The sequence below is a fragment of the Python bivittatus genome, unplaced genomic scaffold, assembly GCF_059951505.1.
Source record: "Python bivittatus isolate LINGU-HERP-01145 unplaced genomic scaffold, Pbiv_v1 ctg000480_np1212, whole genome shotgun sequence".
Classification (NCBI taxonomy): Eukaryota; Metazoa; Chordata; class Lepidosauria; order Squamata; family Pythonidae; genus Python; species Python bivittatus.
This window is the reverse complement of record NW_028277075.1, coordinates 16,798,619-16,815,363: the sequence shown is the minus strand read 5'-3', so window position 1 is coordinate 16,815,363 and position 16,745 is coordinate 16,798,619. Positions and strand designations below refer to the sequence as shown.

The 16,745-nt window shown below is 35.8% G+C and overlaps 1 protein-coding gene across 4 annotated transcripts in view; it reads right to left on the bottom strand.

Moving 5' to 3' along the window:
• Nucleotides 1–16,745, bottom strand: part of PRKD1 (protein kinase D1) — a 120,503-nt gene that overhangs the window by 50,573 nt on the left and 53,185 nt on the right. For 3 of the 4 annotated variants that reach the window (XM_088145406.1, XM_007427116.3, XM_088145407.1), the window contains exon 2: nucleotides 7,520–7,658. In XM_088145406.1, coding sequence (XP_088001532.1) covers nucleotides 7,520–7,658 — 139 coding nt within the window. Of the gene's footprint in view, nucleotides 1–7,519; nucleotides 7,659–16,745 lie in introns of those variants that run through there. The other variant, XM_088145408.1, reaches the window with a different exon arrangement.

Below are 16,745 nucleotides of genomic sequence, written 5' to 3'. Positions count from 1 at the left end.
GTATATTTGAAGGCATGCAGAATGTTTCTTCCTCACTAATGAACAATAAACACTGGCATTAAAGTAGGATAGGGAAGACAAACAAAAGAATGTTCATGATACCTATAAATCAGCATTCACTACATTTAAAATTCTTTGAGCACAATCTTAAGAATACAAAAAATACATTAAGATAATACTATGTGAACCAATAATCCATAAATACAGATAGTCCCTGGGTTAAGAACACTCAGGTTATAGATGACCTATAGTTAAGAATGGAGCCTAATTCGAGTTAAATACACAATGATTCGAGTTAAATACACCATGGTTTGAGTTAATTACACAATACTACTTATACAGTATTATACAATAATACTGTTCCAGCTGACATACAAATTCAACTTAAGGACAGACTTGGGAACAGAACCCATTCTTAAATTACCAGTATACTTGTAATGCAATTTCAACTGTCAGAGGAGTTAAAAAATGCAGTGCCACAATCAGAGGAACTGCAATGGAAACATATGTGTGAAGTATTATTTCATATAATCTAAGAGCGATTAAGAATCACACAAAGGTCAATTTCTTATGTGAACTAGCCCTATGTAATTTGTAATGCAACCTATGAATTTGACATTTTAATCTAAATTTTATTTCAATAGAAGATAATATATGTAGCTCAAGGTTGAACTGTGGAGTCCTTGGGGTTCTCTGAGCTTGGTTCTTTTCTTGCAAATGTTTCATTACCCGCCTAGGTAACATCTTCAGTCCTAGCACTGAAGATGTTACCTGGCCGGGTAATGAAACATTCGCAAGAAAACCACCAAGCTGAGAGAACCCCAAGGACCAAACTTTATTTAACAAAAACTTAGTTCTGAAGCTCCTCAGGAATATTCCAGGGTGAAAATTTAAGAGTAATTTCTCTATATCTGAGTGTATGTTTTCAAGGGATGTGCAAAGCTGCAGAGCGGCTCCTTTGATTCCATAAAGCTTCTGTCAAATCACCCCAGTGAAGCAGATTCATGAACCAAAACAGGGACTGTTTTGAAGCAGCAAGTTAAATCAGATGGCACTGAAGCATATCAAAGTCTTCTTAAAACTCTTGCCTCTGCTATTATCAGTTAACTATTATACAGTAATGCCAGTAAGGCACAAGCCTGACATAACCAACTCCTGTCACTGATGAAGGGTCCCTCCCAGAGGGGCCAATCTTGTCAGGTAGCTAAGCCAAGCCCAGAAAAGTTAATGTTTAGAGGCAGCAAAGCTACACTACCACGTAAGGCAAGTCAGGTACCCTAGAAAAGAAAATGGGAAAGTAACAGCATACCTTTTAAACAGCTTTTGAAAGTTTTTAGTTTTCAGTTGTGGTAGGACCCACTGTATTAGTTCAGGATAATTTAGGTTCTTTTCTGGGCAATTCAGAGGCTGCTGTACTATTCTCTACTCATCCCTGCCTGAAAAGAGGTGCAGATAGAATATTTTAAATAATTGAAGTAGAAACCAGGAAGACATCCAGTGCCACGCTGCAGGGTTAATGTCATCTAGCAAATTCACTGTCCTAGCTATTTTCATCCTATTCTTTCAAAAGATGAAGCAGTTGCAGGTGCTTTGATCCTTCCTCATCACAACATATGGATCTTTTTTAAAAACAGCATTTTAATCCTGAATTACAAATTTAAATAATGCCCTCCCTGAATCTTAAATCTCTAATTTAAATCATGTCAGGGTGAGTCACACCAACAGAATCCTAATTCTATAACTCTATTCCCATTACCTGGGATTAAGCCTCACTGAGCTCTTAGAACTTATTTTTCTGACTCGAAATATATTTCGAATTGCAGTGTAAAGACACTTGTATTTCTCATTCATTTGAATGGCAAACTGCAATAAATCACTTTTATGCCTTATTTATGAGTAATTTAGAAGTACTTTCTGCTGAATCATACACTATGTTTTACTGTGTTCCCCAGTTTATTTCGTTATTATTTTCTTATAACATTTTCAGTTGTTTTACCATAAACTGTGGATAAAATATAAACCTTAAAACAAGTTGAATACATATATAAATCCTACCAATACTCCACTATAAAACTGACTAATACACTTGTGGTGTTTTATTAATTTGTTTTATTAATGTATCCCCTACAATAACTCCTTTGGAAGGTTAATATCACTGAATTTTATCCAAAGGGGAGGGTCAGAACATATTATGAATCCTTATTTGGGAAGCACTAAATTGACTGCAAGCCTTTTTCCTTTACTAAAGTTATTTTTTTCTTCCTAGCATTTTCCTGCAGGTGCTTTTTTTTTTTTTTTGAATCAACCAAATGTTGATCCATTGGTTGTGACACAAATTGACACCCAAGCCTGACATCATGGGCTGAGAGAGAGTGACTGGCTCAAAGTCACCCAGCCAGGTTTCATGCCTAAGGCAGGATTCACTAGAACTCAGAGTCTCCTGGTTTCTAGCCTGGAGCCTTAACCACTAGACCAAACTGGCTCTCTTTTTTCCTTTACTGAAGTCCCTGCCTGAAAAGAGGTGAAATGAAATCAACCTTGACTTAAGATCATTTCCAGTGCAAACTTGCCAAATGTAACTCAACCACCCTGTTTCTTCTTGTTTCTCTGTGGTTTGGTTGATTCATGGTCTTTTGTTCTGTTCCAAAGGGCATGGCAAAGCAAATGGCAAGACATACTGAGTCATCTGTTCCTAGAGGTGTATGGTTTAAGTCTCTAGATAAATCAGCAGCTCTATAAAATTGTCAAAGCAGTGTGTCATCAAAAAGTATGAGAAGGGTATTTTAAAGAAAAATAAAAAATCTGAAGTTGCATGAGTTCTCTGGAGATCTGAGTATCCCCTGTCAGCAACATTTTCTTCTCTTTTCTTCTCTTGCTGGCTACACCCTCTGTAACATGCCAGTCTCCTTCTCACATCATACTAACAATCCATTTCAGTCACCTTCACTAGAATGTGTATCCTAGTTAGTCACAGGCATCCACCATTATAGCTAAGTTTGGAAATATCAACTGATGATGAAAGTTTAAATGAAGTTCATAACTGGTTGCCAGACTTGCTGTAAGATTCCAAGTTTGTCATCCTCCACAAACTGTCAAAAATGGTTAAACTATAAATATGTCAGAAACCAAGGTATGCTAAGATATACTTCCAACTGGGCACATCAATGGAGTTCACATGACACAGTGAACCACAAACCAACCAAACACATTTTAACCTATCCAATTGTGCAACTACAGCCTATGGCTCAGAGTAATATGTGAAGCCAGAAAAACATGGTAATTGAGGAGACAATGTTTAAGTTGACCATTGATAAGCATGGTGTATGAACACAGGTATCATATAAAGAGGCTAAGTAACTTCATCACATAGAAGTTGATTTTTATATGCTACACAATAAATATGCTTTCCACTTTTGGTGTAATGTTTTATAATTTCTGTACAGCACCTATGTTCTACCAAGAAACAAAATTATATCATCTAATTACCTGCCAGTCTGCCTTTAAACTGACTCATAACAGTTTGACACAAGTATGAATCACAAACTAACACAAAGGTAGAATTAATATACTTAAAATGGTCTTTTAGCATCAGCATACACTTACCCCTATATTTGAGTCAGAATGTGAATTTTGGTGGATAATTTCTTATTTTTCCTTCCATACAATAATTATTGCTACACACCTTCCACATAATAATGATTAGTACATTCTTCGAAGTATATGGAAGAATGAATTTTTAAAAAATACAGAAGAATAACATGACTTTTTAGATACCACAGAACAACATCATAGGAAACCTCATAAAAAGTAGTCCCATTTGTGATTTGTTGTACAGTGATTATACACAGGCTGTAAATGGTATACTTACTAAGTCTGAAAAACTATTGAATACTTTTTTCCATTTCATATTCTCAGACTATTGAAATAAGATTTTCTCATTAGATGGGTATACCCTGACAGTTTAGAATTTTCATCTTACATCTAGACAGACATTAGTGCAATGTTATTTCACATGATCCAATGTAGCACTCAGAAACAGAAAAGAACTTTAAAAAAATCATTTGCCAGCACTGGGTGGAAAAAAAACCCCTATTGGAATTCTGTGCAAAAGCTCAATAACCTTTTCTAACCAGTTTCTATTCAGAAGAAAAAAGCCTATATGAAATATCTCATTTTCTCTCTGATTACATTAAGTTGATATGCAATAATTCCCCTGTGCCTTTGAGGATAAATTCATAAAATGTAATTTTGGATTGAATCTGTGCTAGTATAAAATCTAAGATTTCAGGTAAAATTATTATATAATAGTTCTCATTTCTTTCAATTATGTAATGCTGTGAATTTGGCTGGCAGGTGGTGTCAAGCTGATTTTCTTTTTTAAAGTTTTAATCTATTAATGCTGGATGGAACAAACTTGTGAAAGTATCTCCAGCTTTCTACTTTTTTACATTATATACGAAACCTGTAATTTTACATGCCAGGGAAGACATCATCTCAAATTGAATGCCTATTCAAATTTATAGAACATTATTTTAAATATACTTTTCCTTTCTGAACAAAAAAGATCCAGATGTGTTAAGAAACACATGAGTTTGGATCCAGCTTTCCTAAAATGTGCTACTAACTATAGAGCATGCTATTCTTTGTCTCTTAAAAAAGAGGAAGATGCTTATCCCCGTGGGATCTGTCAAATTCAGGATATCAAAACCTTTCACATAGTAGAATACTTGGCAGGAAAAGATAACCTCTACATCAAAATATAGATATTTAAAAATAATAACAATAACAATTTATTTGTTCAGATTATTTGAATACCTTAATGTCTTGCAGAATATATACCAATTTCATTTTTTTACATAGCATTATATATAATTAACATAAATAGAACCAACTTTCATAAATTTACTATTTAAATTTCACTCGACAATATGCTAAAAAATGACTAAGGGAAAGGGAAAATATATAGGCAAATGCCTTACATATATTTTGGCTAAATTTCATTATATTGCAAACAATTACAATTAAGCTACAATAGGAGACTGATTTATCTGGCAATAGCCCAACTGAACTCAAATGGACTTATTCTGGAGTAGATAGTATAGGACTGGATACAGTACAATCATATATTATGTACCAATTTAACTCTTGACTTGTACAAATTGTGAGAGAAAGGTAATTAGACCTTTGGAAGACCTTTGGAAGGAAGACACTTGTCCATTTGTCCACCCAGACATTTTATCAGCTGACAATACTTACCACATCATTTGGTTAGGCAAGAGGTAAACAACCCTCTTCAGCCAACTCTGTCACAATATAAAGCCTTCAATGGCTCCCTATTAGGGTCTAGCATTTTAGCTGTGACCGATGGTGAATTTTCCTCATCACATCAACATTCATTAGTTTGTAATCTTCAAATAACTTAATAATAATAATAAACATTAACATTTTATTCAACTTGCATGCTGCCTGACTCCCAATGACTCTGGGCAGCTCACAACAATAAAAAGAATTACAATAAAATCAATAGAAGATCAAAGATGGCAAGCATGACAGACCAGATGGAATGAAGCAAGGGGTCTCACTCTCCCTCACCAAGGCCTGGGTGAACAGCCAGGTCTTCACAACTCTTCCAAACAGCAGCAGAGTGGGAGCCATCTGGATCTTGGGGGGAACCTCATTCCAGAGGGCAGGTTCTGCTACAGAGAAGGTGCACTTCCAGGGTCCTGATCGATGACATTGCTTAATCAAAGGAACTCACAATGCACCAATCCTGCAAGATTGAATCAGCCAGGCAGATACTATGGGAGACAGGCAGTCCCCCAAGTAAGCAGGCCCTATGCCATGCAGGGCTTTACAGACAACAACCAGCACCTTGAATTGCACCTGGAAGCAAACTGGCAACCTGTGCAGCTCGCAAAGAGGCACGACATGAAGATACTGAGGCATAAATATCACTGTTTGTGCCACTGCATTCTGGACCAGTTGAAGCGTCTGTGTGGTCTTCAAGGGCAGCCCCACATACAGCGTGTTGCAATAGTCAAACCAGTTAGATTTATGATTTCTCACATGGTTTGTCACTATGTATTTTTGCAATGTGCGAATTCCCTTTTCTAACTGGGTAAATTAAAAACATAATCCAACAAAGTAGTAAATGGAGTCCTAAATTTTGTTGTACTGAGTGCTGCTTTATAGAAAATATACTGTATGTAAAAAATATTGCTTTATTTCTTCTTCAGCTTTTTCTGACATCCCAATTTAAGGACCTTTGGACAGGTCAAGAAATGGGACATTTAATGTTTATTACATAAGGCTTAATTTAGACTAGTTGAAAGAAATGATCATAAGGATAAAGAGAAAAGACACTTTTTCTGAGTGAACTCATGGCCATAGCCCATTGCTAAATTCCCATTCCTAAATTTCCCTTGGAATGATCCAAGTATTCTAGATCATTACTTGTACAGAGCCACAGCCCTTATTCATCAAATAAAAGAAATTCTCCCTAACTTTAAACAGTTTTCCTTTTCAGATGCAGGCTCTACACAGACATGTACAAAGTATTTCCTATATCATTTATCATATACCTACACTTAAGGGCAGGAAACCAAAAACCAATGTGCCCTTCTCCACCAAACTTCTAATCTGGTTCTCAGGTTCAATGGTTTTCTCCTCCATAGAATTCCAATAATCTCTTCCAAATAAAAACCAAGCAAGAAGTTTTGCTTTATCTATCTCCTTCACGAAGCATTAGAATTTTCCTTGATTATCATGTGTTCATTCCAATGATAAACAAAGGCAAGTATGAGCAGGAGAAATACATAATAATATATGTATTACTACATATACATAATAATATATTTCAACTCCATGTATTGCTACTGCTTATTCTGAAGACAAAAGACTATTTCCAGTCTTTGCTTAGTTCAAAATTGGTTGTCAGCTAGAAAACTACATTAGGGAATACTGACTGCAGTTACGACAAACTGCATGTTCCCACAGTTCCTAGCAGCTGCTACTGAGAATACGTACACATTTACCCTGCTTCAAAAGGATATGAGAATTCCATACATGTGCAATATATAGATACCTACATGAACTCAGTGTATGAATTGAGTCTAAATATAGCATGCTCTCCATTCATTTATATAGAAAGGTTATCTCTGGATATTTAGTTTCTAATTCTAATTGTAAAAGAAATGATTTTTTTTTCACAGAAGCATTGACTTCAAGTTGGTTAAATGCTGCTCCAGAAATTTGTTAGAAAATGTTAGTTGCTACATGCAGTCACCTCTTTCTGAACTGTTCTCTTCATTTTAACATGGCTGTGCATTTGTTATTACAGTACATCACAAATAAGTCTTTCCAAATGAGGATTTACATTCTTATTTGTTCTTGCATTGCAGGAGAGGGCAGTACACCACCTACTTCCACTCTTTTATCCCCCACATTTTAGTAGCCATTGAATATATATTTAAAATCTATTTAATGTTTTTAGGAAAAAGAATGCAAGTAAGTATTTTACCTGATAAGACAACTTCAACCAGATCACCCTCCTGGATATCAGCAGCTGACTTCACCAGCTGGAGTATATTTTCAGTGGTTGGGTCATGACGAAAAAGCAGGATTTTATCATACATTCCATAGAAGCCACATTCAGGAAACTGTAAATGGATAGTATTGAGACTATCTCAATTATAAACAGTATTTAAATATTATTTTGATAGTCTTAACCCAGAAAAATCAAACGTAAAGCAAATATTAGTTGAGATGCTCATGATTAACTATTTTAATAATCAATCAATCAAGCTGCAAATATCACTTCTACAGTTTTCGGATATGGAGACATTTTGGAAAGCACAGTTCCTATATATTCATCATGAAAATATAGTTGTAAATATCTTTTTTTAAATTAAAGCACTTTTCCAACCATATTTATTACACAATCTTGCCAGTTTTTAAAAGAAAAATCCAGAAGCATTTTCCTGCTACCTCAGACACATCTTTGTCCATTTATGCAGTAGGTCCTTGAATCTTCGGTATTATGGCAGCAGCTCCATCAAGTGATTTTGATGTAAAGTTCAAGTATGATATATAAGAAGCTATTATATTTTGTCAGACAACTGATCCATCTATTTCTTGACAGCTCTTCATGGTTTCAGTGGTTCCAAGCCCTTGTCCATTACTTTAAATCTTTAATATTATGGAATACATCAAAAGGCATATAAATTTTACTTGCAAGTAGGACTTGCACTTCCTCTTCCTCTCTGCATCTTCCAGTACTTCTCACATCTGCTGTTGCAGTGTTCTGAATCACTCTTATTGTACTACTGTACCATGTTTCACTTCCATGTACAATCATATCTACAGAGTCCACCTGATTGTGGCAGGTACAAATTGATGGAATATAATACAGTCCTTGAAGAATTTTGTTGTTCAATCACATAACACTGAGTTTCATGAGTAAAAGCTGGCAATTAAGGCTGGGGGTGGGGATGTTTGTTGAGTAAAGATGGCTATTTGTTAATTTTAGCCCATATTATTCTACATTCTCTTTCCACTGAATAAAGTTGTGCTGAGACTCATACTTTTGTGCCAAATAAATTTCCTTCTAAGAACTAAAAAAAATTAGCTCTTAAAAATTATGGGGATACTTGCCTATATAAACCAAAAGCATAATAACTTGCTAAGCTGGCAGCTTGTTCAAAGCCAGTTCTATTATGGTAATAATTGTCCTCTGGCAGAAATGGAGTAAACAGATGCAAAGGGAAGAGCTTTCTCTTGCAGCAAATTTTGTCTTCCCAGTTTTCCATGGGGTTTAGTCCTGAACACAGAAAATTGGTTCAGTGATAGATGCACTTCCCAAGCAAGAACAGAAATCTAAATGTTCATAATACAAGGTAGGATCCTGAATTTATCCCAAAAGATAAAATCTAGATTTTAATAAACAAATCAAAAATCTTCCAATTATTCTAAAGCAAGGATCTGGTAACTTCTACTCCTCAGTCGCATAACCCCTACAAAGTGTGCAGTATCACCAAATCGAAGATGATTTTGGCATTCACTCCAAGTTCTCATAAAATTGTGTATACTATATGAAAATGCTGAATAGCCAAAATAGGACAGTCCTGTGAGATTTTGGCCACTGAAATTTTTAAAAAATTATAATTTAATTTTGGGACTATAGATGCTGTTTTACTAACCTTTGCTCTGAAAGTAGTTTTGCCAAAACTTTAGCCATGAAACCATTTACTCTGGAGTCAATGAATGGAGTCTATAAGCATAGACTTGGGGGGGGGGGGGGATTTTAGAATCATGACCAAAAGAGGGTTCAAGGGCCTTATCATTGGTTTAATGATACATTAAACACTTTAAAACCTAATTAGTTAAGTGACAGAAGATAATAAACTCCTTTCTAGATTTAATACTGTACAACATAGTTTATTATTAACTACTCAGAAATAGATCCATTGAGAACTGTGAGACTAATTTCCAAGTATAGGCCCACGTGTAGAGCTCAAGATTTCTTTTAAAATTATCATACAACCAACAATAATGCATAGATATATAAAGATAGGTATATTTACAAACAGAGGCTCAGAGATACAAAATACATTTTGGGAATCTTTACTCTTCAAAATTGAAATAGAGTCTATGTTGACTTCATCCATGATATGCTGTATACAGATTTGATTTCCAGAAATGCCAACTTTCAGTTTGCCAAAGGAGTACATTTTAGGACTGAATTACGCAATGAAGCTTTTTAAAAAAGCAACTGAGAACATATATAGAGAATTCCCCAAAAGTTGAAATGAGACATGACTTCATAGTTGTTTTTTCATTATCCATTGAGTTCTATCTAGTGTGTAAACAGCCCCTCAGTTTGCATGCATGTAGAAACATCTCCCTTCTCTAAGGAGGCAGGAAAGCTTGACTCTACTACATCTGTATAGAAAAGGATTGTCAAAAACAGCATTTTGTTGGAGATGTAATAAGGATATAAGCATGTGTTTTTACAATGTCCTATACTTACTAAGTTTTGGGAAAAAGTAGTGGACTATATAAATATGATTGTGCAACAAAAGCTAAAATTTTCAGAGGATAATATACTTTTGAACTATTTACTAATTCATAGAATTTGATATCTGGACAACATTAATGGATTCTCCATGCCCTTACTATGGCCAACATACTGATATTGCAGCACTGGAAAGATAAATGTATGGTCCCATTCATTCAATGGATTGAACACCTGACTGCACTTGCTGCTTATGAGAGAACTGCCTATAGACATGGACTTTGCATGGAGAAATATAATGAAATATGGGACTTATTTATACAAAATACAGTAGGTAAAAAAAATGATAGTCAGATGTACTTGAAATATATATGCATCTGAATAATATTTGCATTAGATAAATATATATAGATTTATAACTATTTACTGTTATAATGATATACTGTGCCAAGTTTTTATTTCCCTTTTTGTATTTTTGTCATTTTTTTGTAATAGCACTTTTTAACTTTATTTCTTCTTCTTGATAGTGTATTATTATTTTTTGTGCTTTGTTTGTCTTTTTTCTTTTTTTGGTTATTCATTAAAAAGCAATGAATTTTTATTTTAAAAAAAGGAAGGCAGAAAAGCTTTACAAAATTTGCTATCCAGGGTGAGTGATCAACTCTTTTCCTGCAGAAGAACAACAGGATCTGCTACCATTATCACTTTACACAGCACTGCTGGAATTTCAACGATGTTGGTATTCTGTACTGCATTCCACCACTCATTTCTATTGTTCAGCTAGCCTTTCAATTTTCTCTATCTCTCCTTTTTCCTCCTACCTTAGCTTATGTTCCCTGCTGATTTCACTCAGTTTTCTAAAGTTAATTACTCTCACTGAGTTCTGCTGTTGCCCTATTTTCATGAAAGCCTGCTTCATAATTCTCTGCATTCTTCATGCTTTGGCAGTATAGTACTTTCTTTGTTTTAAGCTTTTTTTTTCCCCACATATTTTAAATTATCTGTTGACTGGTTCTTTTCCTCTCAATTTCCCTCTTCTCTTGGAGTCTTTCAGAGCTAAAGCCTGTTATATCTTTCTTTTCACTCTTGACAGGACAGAGACCTGTAACCTCTTTTCTTTCAGCCTTTAAATTCTTTCTTTTGGTAGGACAAGGAGGAATTTGGCTTGTTAAAGTGACAACCTTTCGTTCTATATAGTGCTGTGACAAATTTTGCCCCCTACCTTCAAGCAAATCTTTGGACCCCGTAAAAGACATTGTTTTTTCTGCCTTTTTTGTAAAGAGGGAAGAATTTCTTTTTAAAAAATTGCAGAAGTGGCAGGAAAGGTTATTTTGCACTGTTAAATGAATGAGGTGGCAAAGAAGTCTCTTTTTTTCTCACACTTTAAAACTAAAAATGCCTCAAGTGTGTTTAAAGCACTGCAACACTTTACTCCTACAACTTTTAAGTCAGGGTACTTCCTGGAGCGGTCACATTTAGGGAATAAAGCCTGAATACCAACACTGGATCTTCATACCCAGCTAACATTCTCTGCTGAATTTCTTGCAATGATCTTGTGATTAAATAATGTTGTGTCATCATCTGACTGGTCCAGAAAGTCTTAACAGAACTTCATGCTACCGGTAGAGCACAAGAAGCATTTTTAGTGTAAAAAAGATATTATCCTGTCACTAAAGGTTAAGTACGACCTCTCCATTCCCATTGGACATTTCTAAATAAATTGTTCTGCTTTCACTTCCCTTTATACTTTGGGTGAATAATCCACATCTTGCCAACTACATACAACTCCCAACTCAATTTTCCCCCTTCTTTTTGGTACTGCATGCCATTCTTAAAAATGTTGCTTATTATAATAGTCTTAGAGCTATTTTAATACTATATCATTATGTAAGATTTAATATACAGCTAGCTTACTGTATTCCTTTTTCCTCTCTTTCAGTTGCTACAAATAATTATTCCTAATTCTTAGGAATTCTCAGCAAGTCCAGAGTTTGAATGTTAATTTTTATCCTTACAATTATTGCTTCATGTACTGAATTGGCTAATGAAAATATGCCAATTCAGTCTGTTATTTCTGAAACTATCCTCATCTATTGATCTATTAAAACCTTTATACTGTCTTACTCTGCCCATCTGAATTACCATGATGGTCTGCTTGCTAGTCTTTGTCAGCTAAAGGCTGCAATTCTGTCCATATCTTACTTTGGTGCAAGCTTCTTGGAATTTAATGTAATTTAGTGGACAACTACAGAACTTTATCTGAACTCAACTCTCTCTTCTCTCAGTGTATGTGCTTCCTTAATTTTTCTTTGTGCTTTAACTATATCCCTTTATCTATTTCTGCCCTTTCTTTACATTTTACCCTTTATTCTCTCTGTTCCTTAAATATTAATCTGCTCACAACATCTCTGCCTGTTATGCTATTTTCTATGTACAGTACACATACCCAGTGTCTATGTTTTGGTAAACTAGTATTATCACCTACCCAGACAGACACAAATGAGGTTTTTTTGATTCAGACAATGTAATCATGGCCCTATTAGATCAGATCAATAGTCCATCCACCTCTGGATCCTGCTGCAAGAGTGATCTGTGACACGCCTTCCAGGAAACCCTCACAGAAAATACAGAAACATGAAAATAAGAGCATTTTCCTGCTATTCAAGCCCAGCTGATATTGTACGATACTACTGCCACAGGAAAAAAGCCATTCAAAGGCATATTCACTATGGTCCTGCCTAATTCTCTTTTCAAGCTAACTGCACTAAAGGCCAACAACACATCCTTAATTATGTGCTACAAAGAAGTTGCTGTTCCTCTCCAAAGTCTCTTGCCAATACAGTATCAGCATCAGCAATGCAGCCTGAGAAATAACCTTGAGGCCCCTGATCCTACTAATGGTCAGTAAATGTTGTCTAAATCATAACTATTTCTGCCCCTGTATTTGCAAAATACAATGGATAATCATGGGAAAATATTTGTATTCTCATATTATTCCTCTATGTAATTTTTCTCACAAAACTCTTCTCCATTAATTCACAGCAATTCCAATTCCATTTAGTCAACTTTAATTTTCAGAAGCTTCAGAATGATAAAGTGGAAGGTGGACAAGTCATTCTGACAGTTGAGCTCCAGTCATCCTTTGGTTACCATGGAAGCCAAAGCAGAAGCTTTGATAAAGATAAAACACTTAAGTGAGCAGAACAAACAAACATATCACTTGAAAAGACTTAATAGAAAAAAAGAGTATTTTTTTTACTAACTATAGAGCATTAACAAAATAATTTCAATTAACAGAATAAGATGCTATCATATAATAGATAATGTAATAAAACGGTACAGAGAACAAGCAGATAATGACATCATCTGATACTAATAGCAAACTCATTCTTAGGGAGAAATAGTACATCCTTCCTAACAGTAAATTAGGTTATTCTTTAGCATTTATACATTTTTCTGAACCTTGCAAAGCAGTTCTCTAACAAAAATACCTTCAAAAATGTGGATATTAAAGAGAATTGCCATACAAATGTACATTAGTGAAAACAATGTATAAAAATACTTTTGTTAGGTAAATTGCTTAGAAAATATGTCTATTAAAGCAAAGATTTGAAACAAAAAGGCTCATATTAGGAAAAATAAGTACAAAATGCATATCGATTTTTATATGAACTCTTTTGATTAAAAAATGTACAAATTTAGAGGATTGTACAGATCATTCCACTTACTGCAAAGGCAAAGTTCAAAAGTACGGCTTGTTTCTTGGAAGACCTCTCAAAATCTTCTGGGTATGTTTGTGCATGTACATATTAAATTATTCTGAGCACCAAAACAGCAAACAGAAAGATTGGGACATGCTCCAGAAGCATCTCTTTAAACTAAATGGTAAACCAGATGGCAAGTACAAAGGTTATTCAATTTAGGTAAGTGCAAATGGATGCAAATTGATGCAAACCCCCCTAACTTTATTTATTTATACACACACACACACACACACACACACACACACATAGAGAGAGAGGGTATACATATACAGTGGTGCTTAAAAGTTCGTGAACCTGTTTAAATTTTCAATATTTCTGCATAAATATGACTTAAAACATGATCTGTTCTCCACACAAGTCTTAAAACTAGATAAAGAGAACCCAGTTAAACAAATGACTCAAAAACATTATATGCGTTCATTTATTTGCTGAAAAAAATTATTCAGAGCTACATATTTATGTGTGGCAAAAGTATGTGAACTTCAAGGATTATCAGTTCATTTGAAAGTGAAATTAGAGTCAGGTGTTTCAATCAGATGATAATCAGGTGTGAGTGTGGGAGGTCATGCCTTATTTAAAGAACAAAATTCTGGATATTTACTATCAAAGCCTGATCTTCACAACACAGGTATGTGGAAGTGTGTCATGGTACAAACAAAGGATATTCCTGAGAACCTCCGAAAAAACAGTTGTTGATCTCACCAGGCTCGAAAAGGTTACAAAACTATTTCCAAAGAGTTTGGACTCCACCACTCCACTGTCAGGCAGATCATGTACAAATGGAGACAATTCAGCACCACTGTTATCCTCCCCAGGAATGGTTGACCAACCAAGACTACATCAAGCAAGGTGTGTAATACTCCAGGGGGTCTCAAAGAACCCCAGGGCAACATCTAAGGAACTAAAGGCCTCTCTTGCATTGGCTAATGTCAGTATTCATGAGACCACCATCAGGAGAACACTGAACAACAATGGTGAGCATGGCAGGGTTAGTTAGTTAGTTAGTTATTTAACTTTATGCCACCCATCTCCCCCAATGGGTGACTCTGGGTGGCTCACAATAACCAAAAAGAAAAAACACACCAATCCCTCCAACAGTAGCTAAAATCCATAAATAATTAAAATACAAACATACATTAAAAATATCCTAACCCCCCCCCCCCGTATATTTTAGCACTAACACCTTCAAGATGCTGGGGTGGGGAGCCAGAACCCATCACCCCACCAGCCATCTCCACAGATGTGAGCCCCCATCCGGCCCCCAGGCCTTCTGGCAAAGCCAGGATTTAACCCCTTTTCTGAAGGGTTGCAAGGAGAAAGCCACTACTCTCCAAAAAGAACATTGCTGCCTGTCTACAATTTGTGAAAGACCATGTGGATAAGCCAGAAGGCTACTGGAAGAATATTCTGTGGACAGATGAGGCCCAAATAGAACTTTTAGGCTTGAATGAAAAGTGTTATGTTTGATGAAAGGCAAATACAATATTCCAGCATAAAAACCTTATCCCATTTGTCAGGGCTGGTCCTAGGCCTAGGTCACCTAGGCAGTCACCTAGGGCACCAAATTTTAGCAGGCGCCAAAACTGAAAAGACTTCCAAAATATACAATATGAATATAAAATCTGATAGTCTTTCCCTCATTGCTTTAGAACTTTTTCTTTCTACGCTTTTTGAAAACACTTGCCCACAAAGAAGAGGGGACCTTTTTGAAATTCCTAACAAAATCAGAAGATGAGCCAAACCATAGGGGGTGCCAGAATATGACTTTGCCTAGGGCGCCAAAATGTCCAGAGCCAGCCCTGCATCTGCAAAACATGGTGGTGGGCCCATGGTTTGGGCCCACTTTATTGCCTCTGGACCAGGATGGCTTGCCAACATTGATGGAACTATGAATTCTGAATTGTACACGCAAATTCTACAGGAAAATGTCAGGGTATGGGTCCATGAACTGAAGTTCAAGAGAAAGTGAGTCATGTAGCAAGACAGTGATCCAATACATACAAATTGTAAGACCAAAGAATTGTTAAAGCCGAAGAAAGTTGATGTTTTGGAATGGCCAAGTCAAAGTCATGACCTTAATCTCATAGATCCTATAGTTGTGGAAGGACCAGAAATGGGCAGTTCATGCAAGGAAGCCCACCAACATCCCTGAGGTGAAGCTGTTCTGTAAGGAGGAATAGGCTAAAATTCCTCCAAGTGGATATGCAGGACTGATCAACAGTTATTGGAAAAGTTTAATTGTTGTTATTGCTGCCCAAGGGGGGCACACCAATGACTGAAAGCAAAGGTTCAAATACTTTTCCCACACGCAAATATGTAGCTTCAGATCATTTTCCTCAATGAATAAATGACCAAGTATAATGTTTTGGATTTATAGTTTAATTGGATTCTCTTTATCTAGTTTTAGGACTTGTGTGGAGAACAGATTTCGGTCATATTTATGCAGAAATATTAAAAATTCAAAAGAGTTCACAAACTTTTAAGCACCACTATACATATTATCAGTCTGATTCAATCCATTGCAGGATGAACTCCTCTTAACTGAAGGTTATGGACCATAATCTACCATGCTAGTTCAGTGCAGGTTGGTAAGTACAGGTAGTCCTCGCTTAACAACCACAATAGGAACAGGAAAATTGGTCATTGTGGGGCGGTCATTAAGGACCCGATTTTACTACCATTTTGGTCATAAAGCGAATCACCATGGTTGTTAAGCAAATCACATGGTCGTTAAGCAAACCCAGCTTCCCCAATGCACATTTTTGCCAGAAAACAGAAAAACACGATCATGACTACAGGATGCTGCAATCAGTTGTAAATGCAAGCTGGTTACCAAGTGCCCGAATTGTGATCACATGACTCCAGGGGTGATGCAATAGTTCACGATGGTCATAAGTACGAGTACAGGTCGTAAAGCACTTTTTCCCAGGCTGTCATAACTTTGAACCATTGTTAAATGTCGTTAAGCA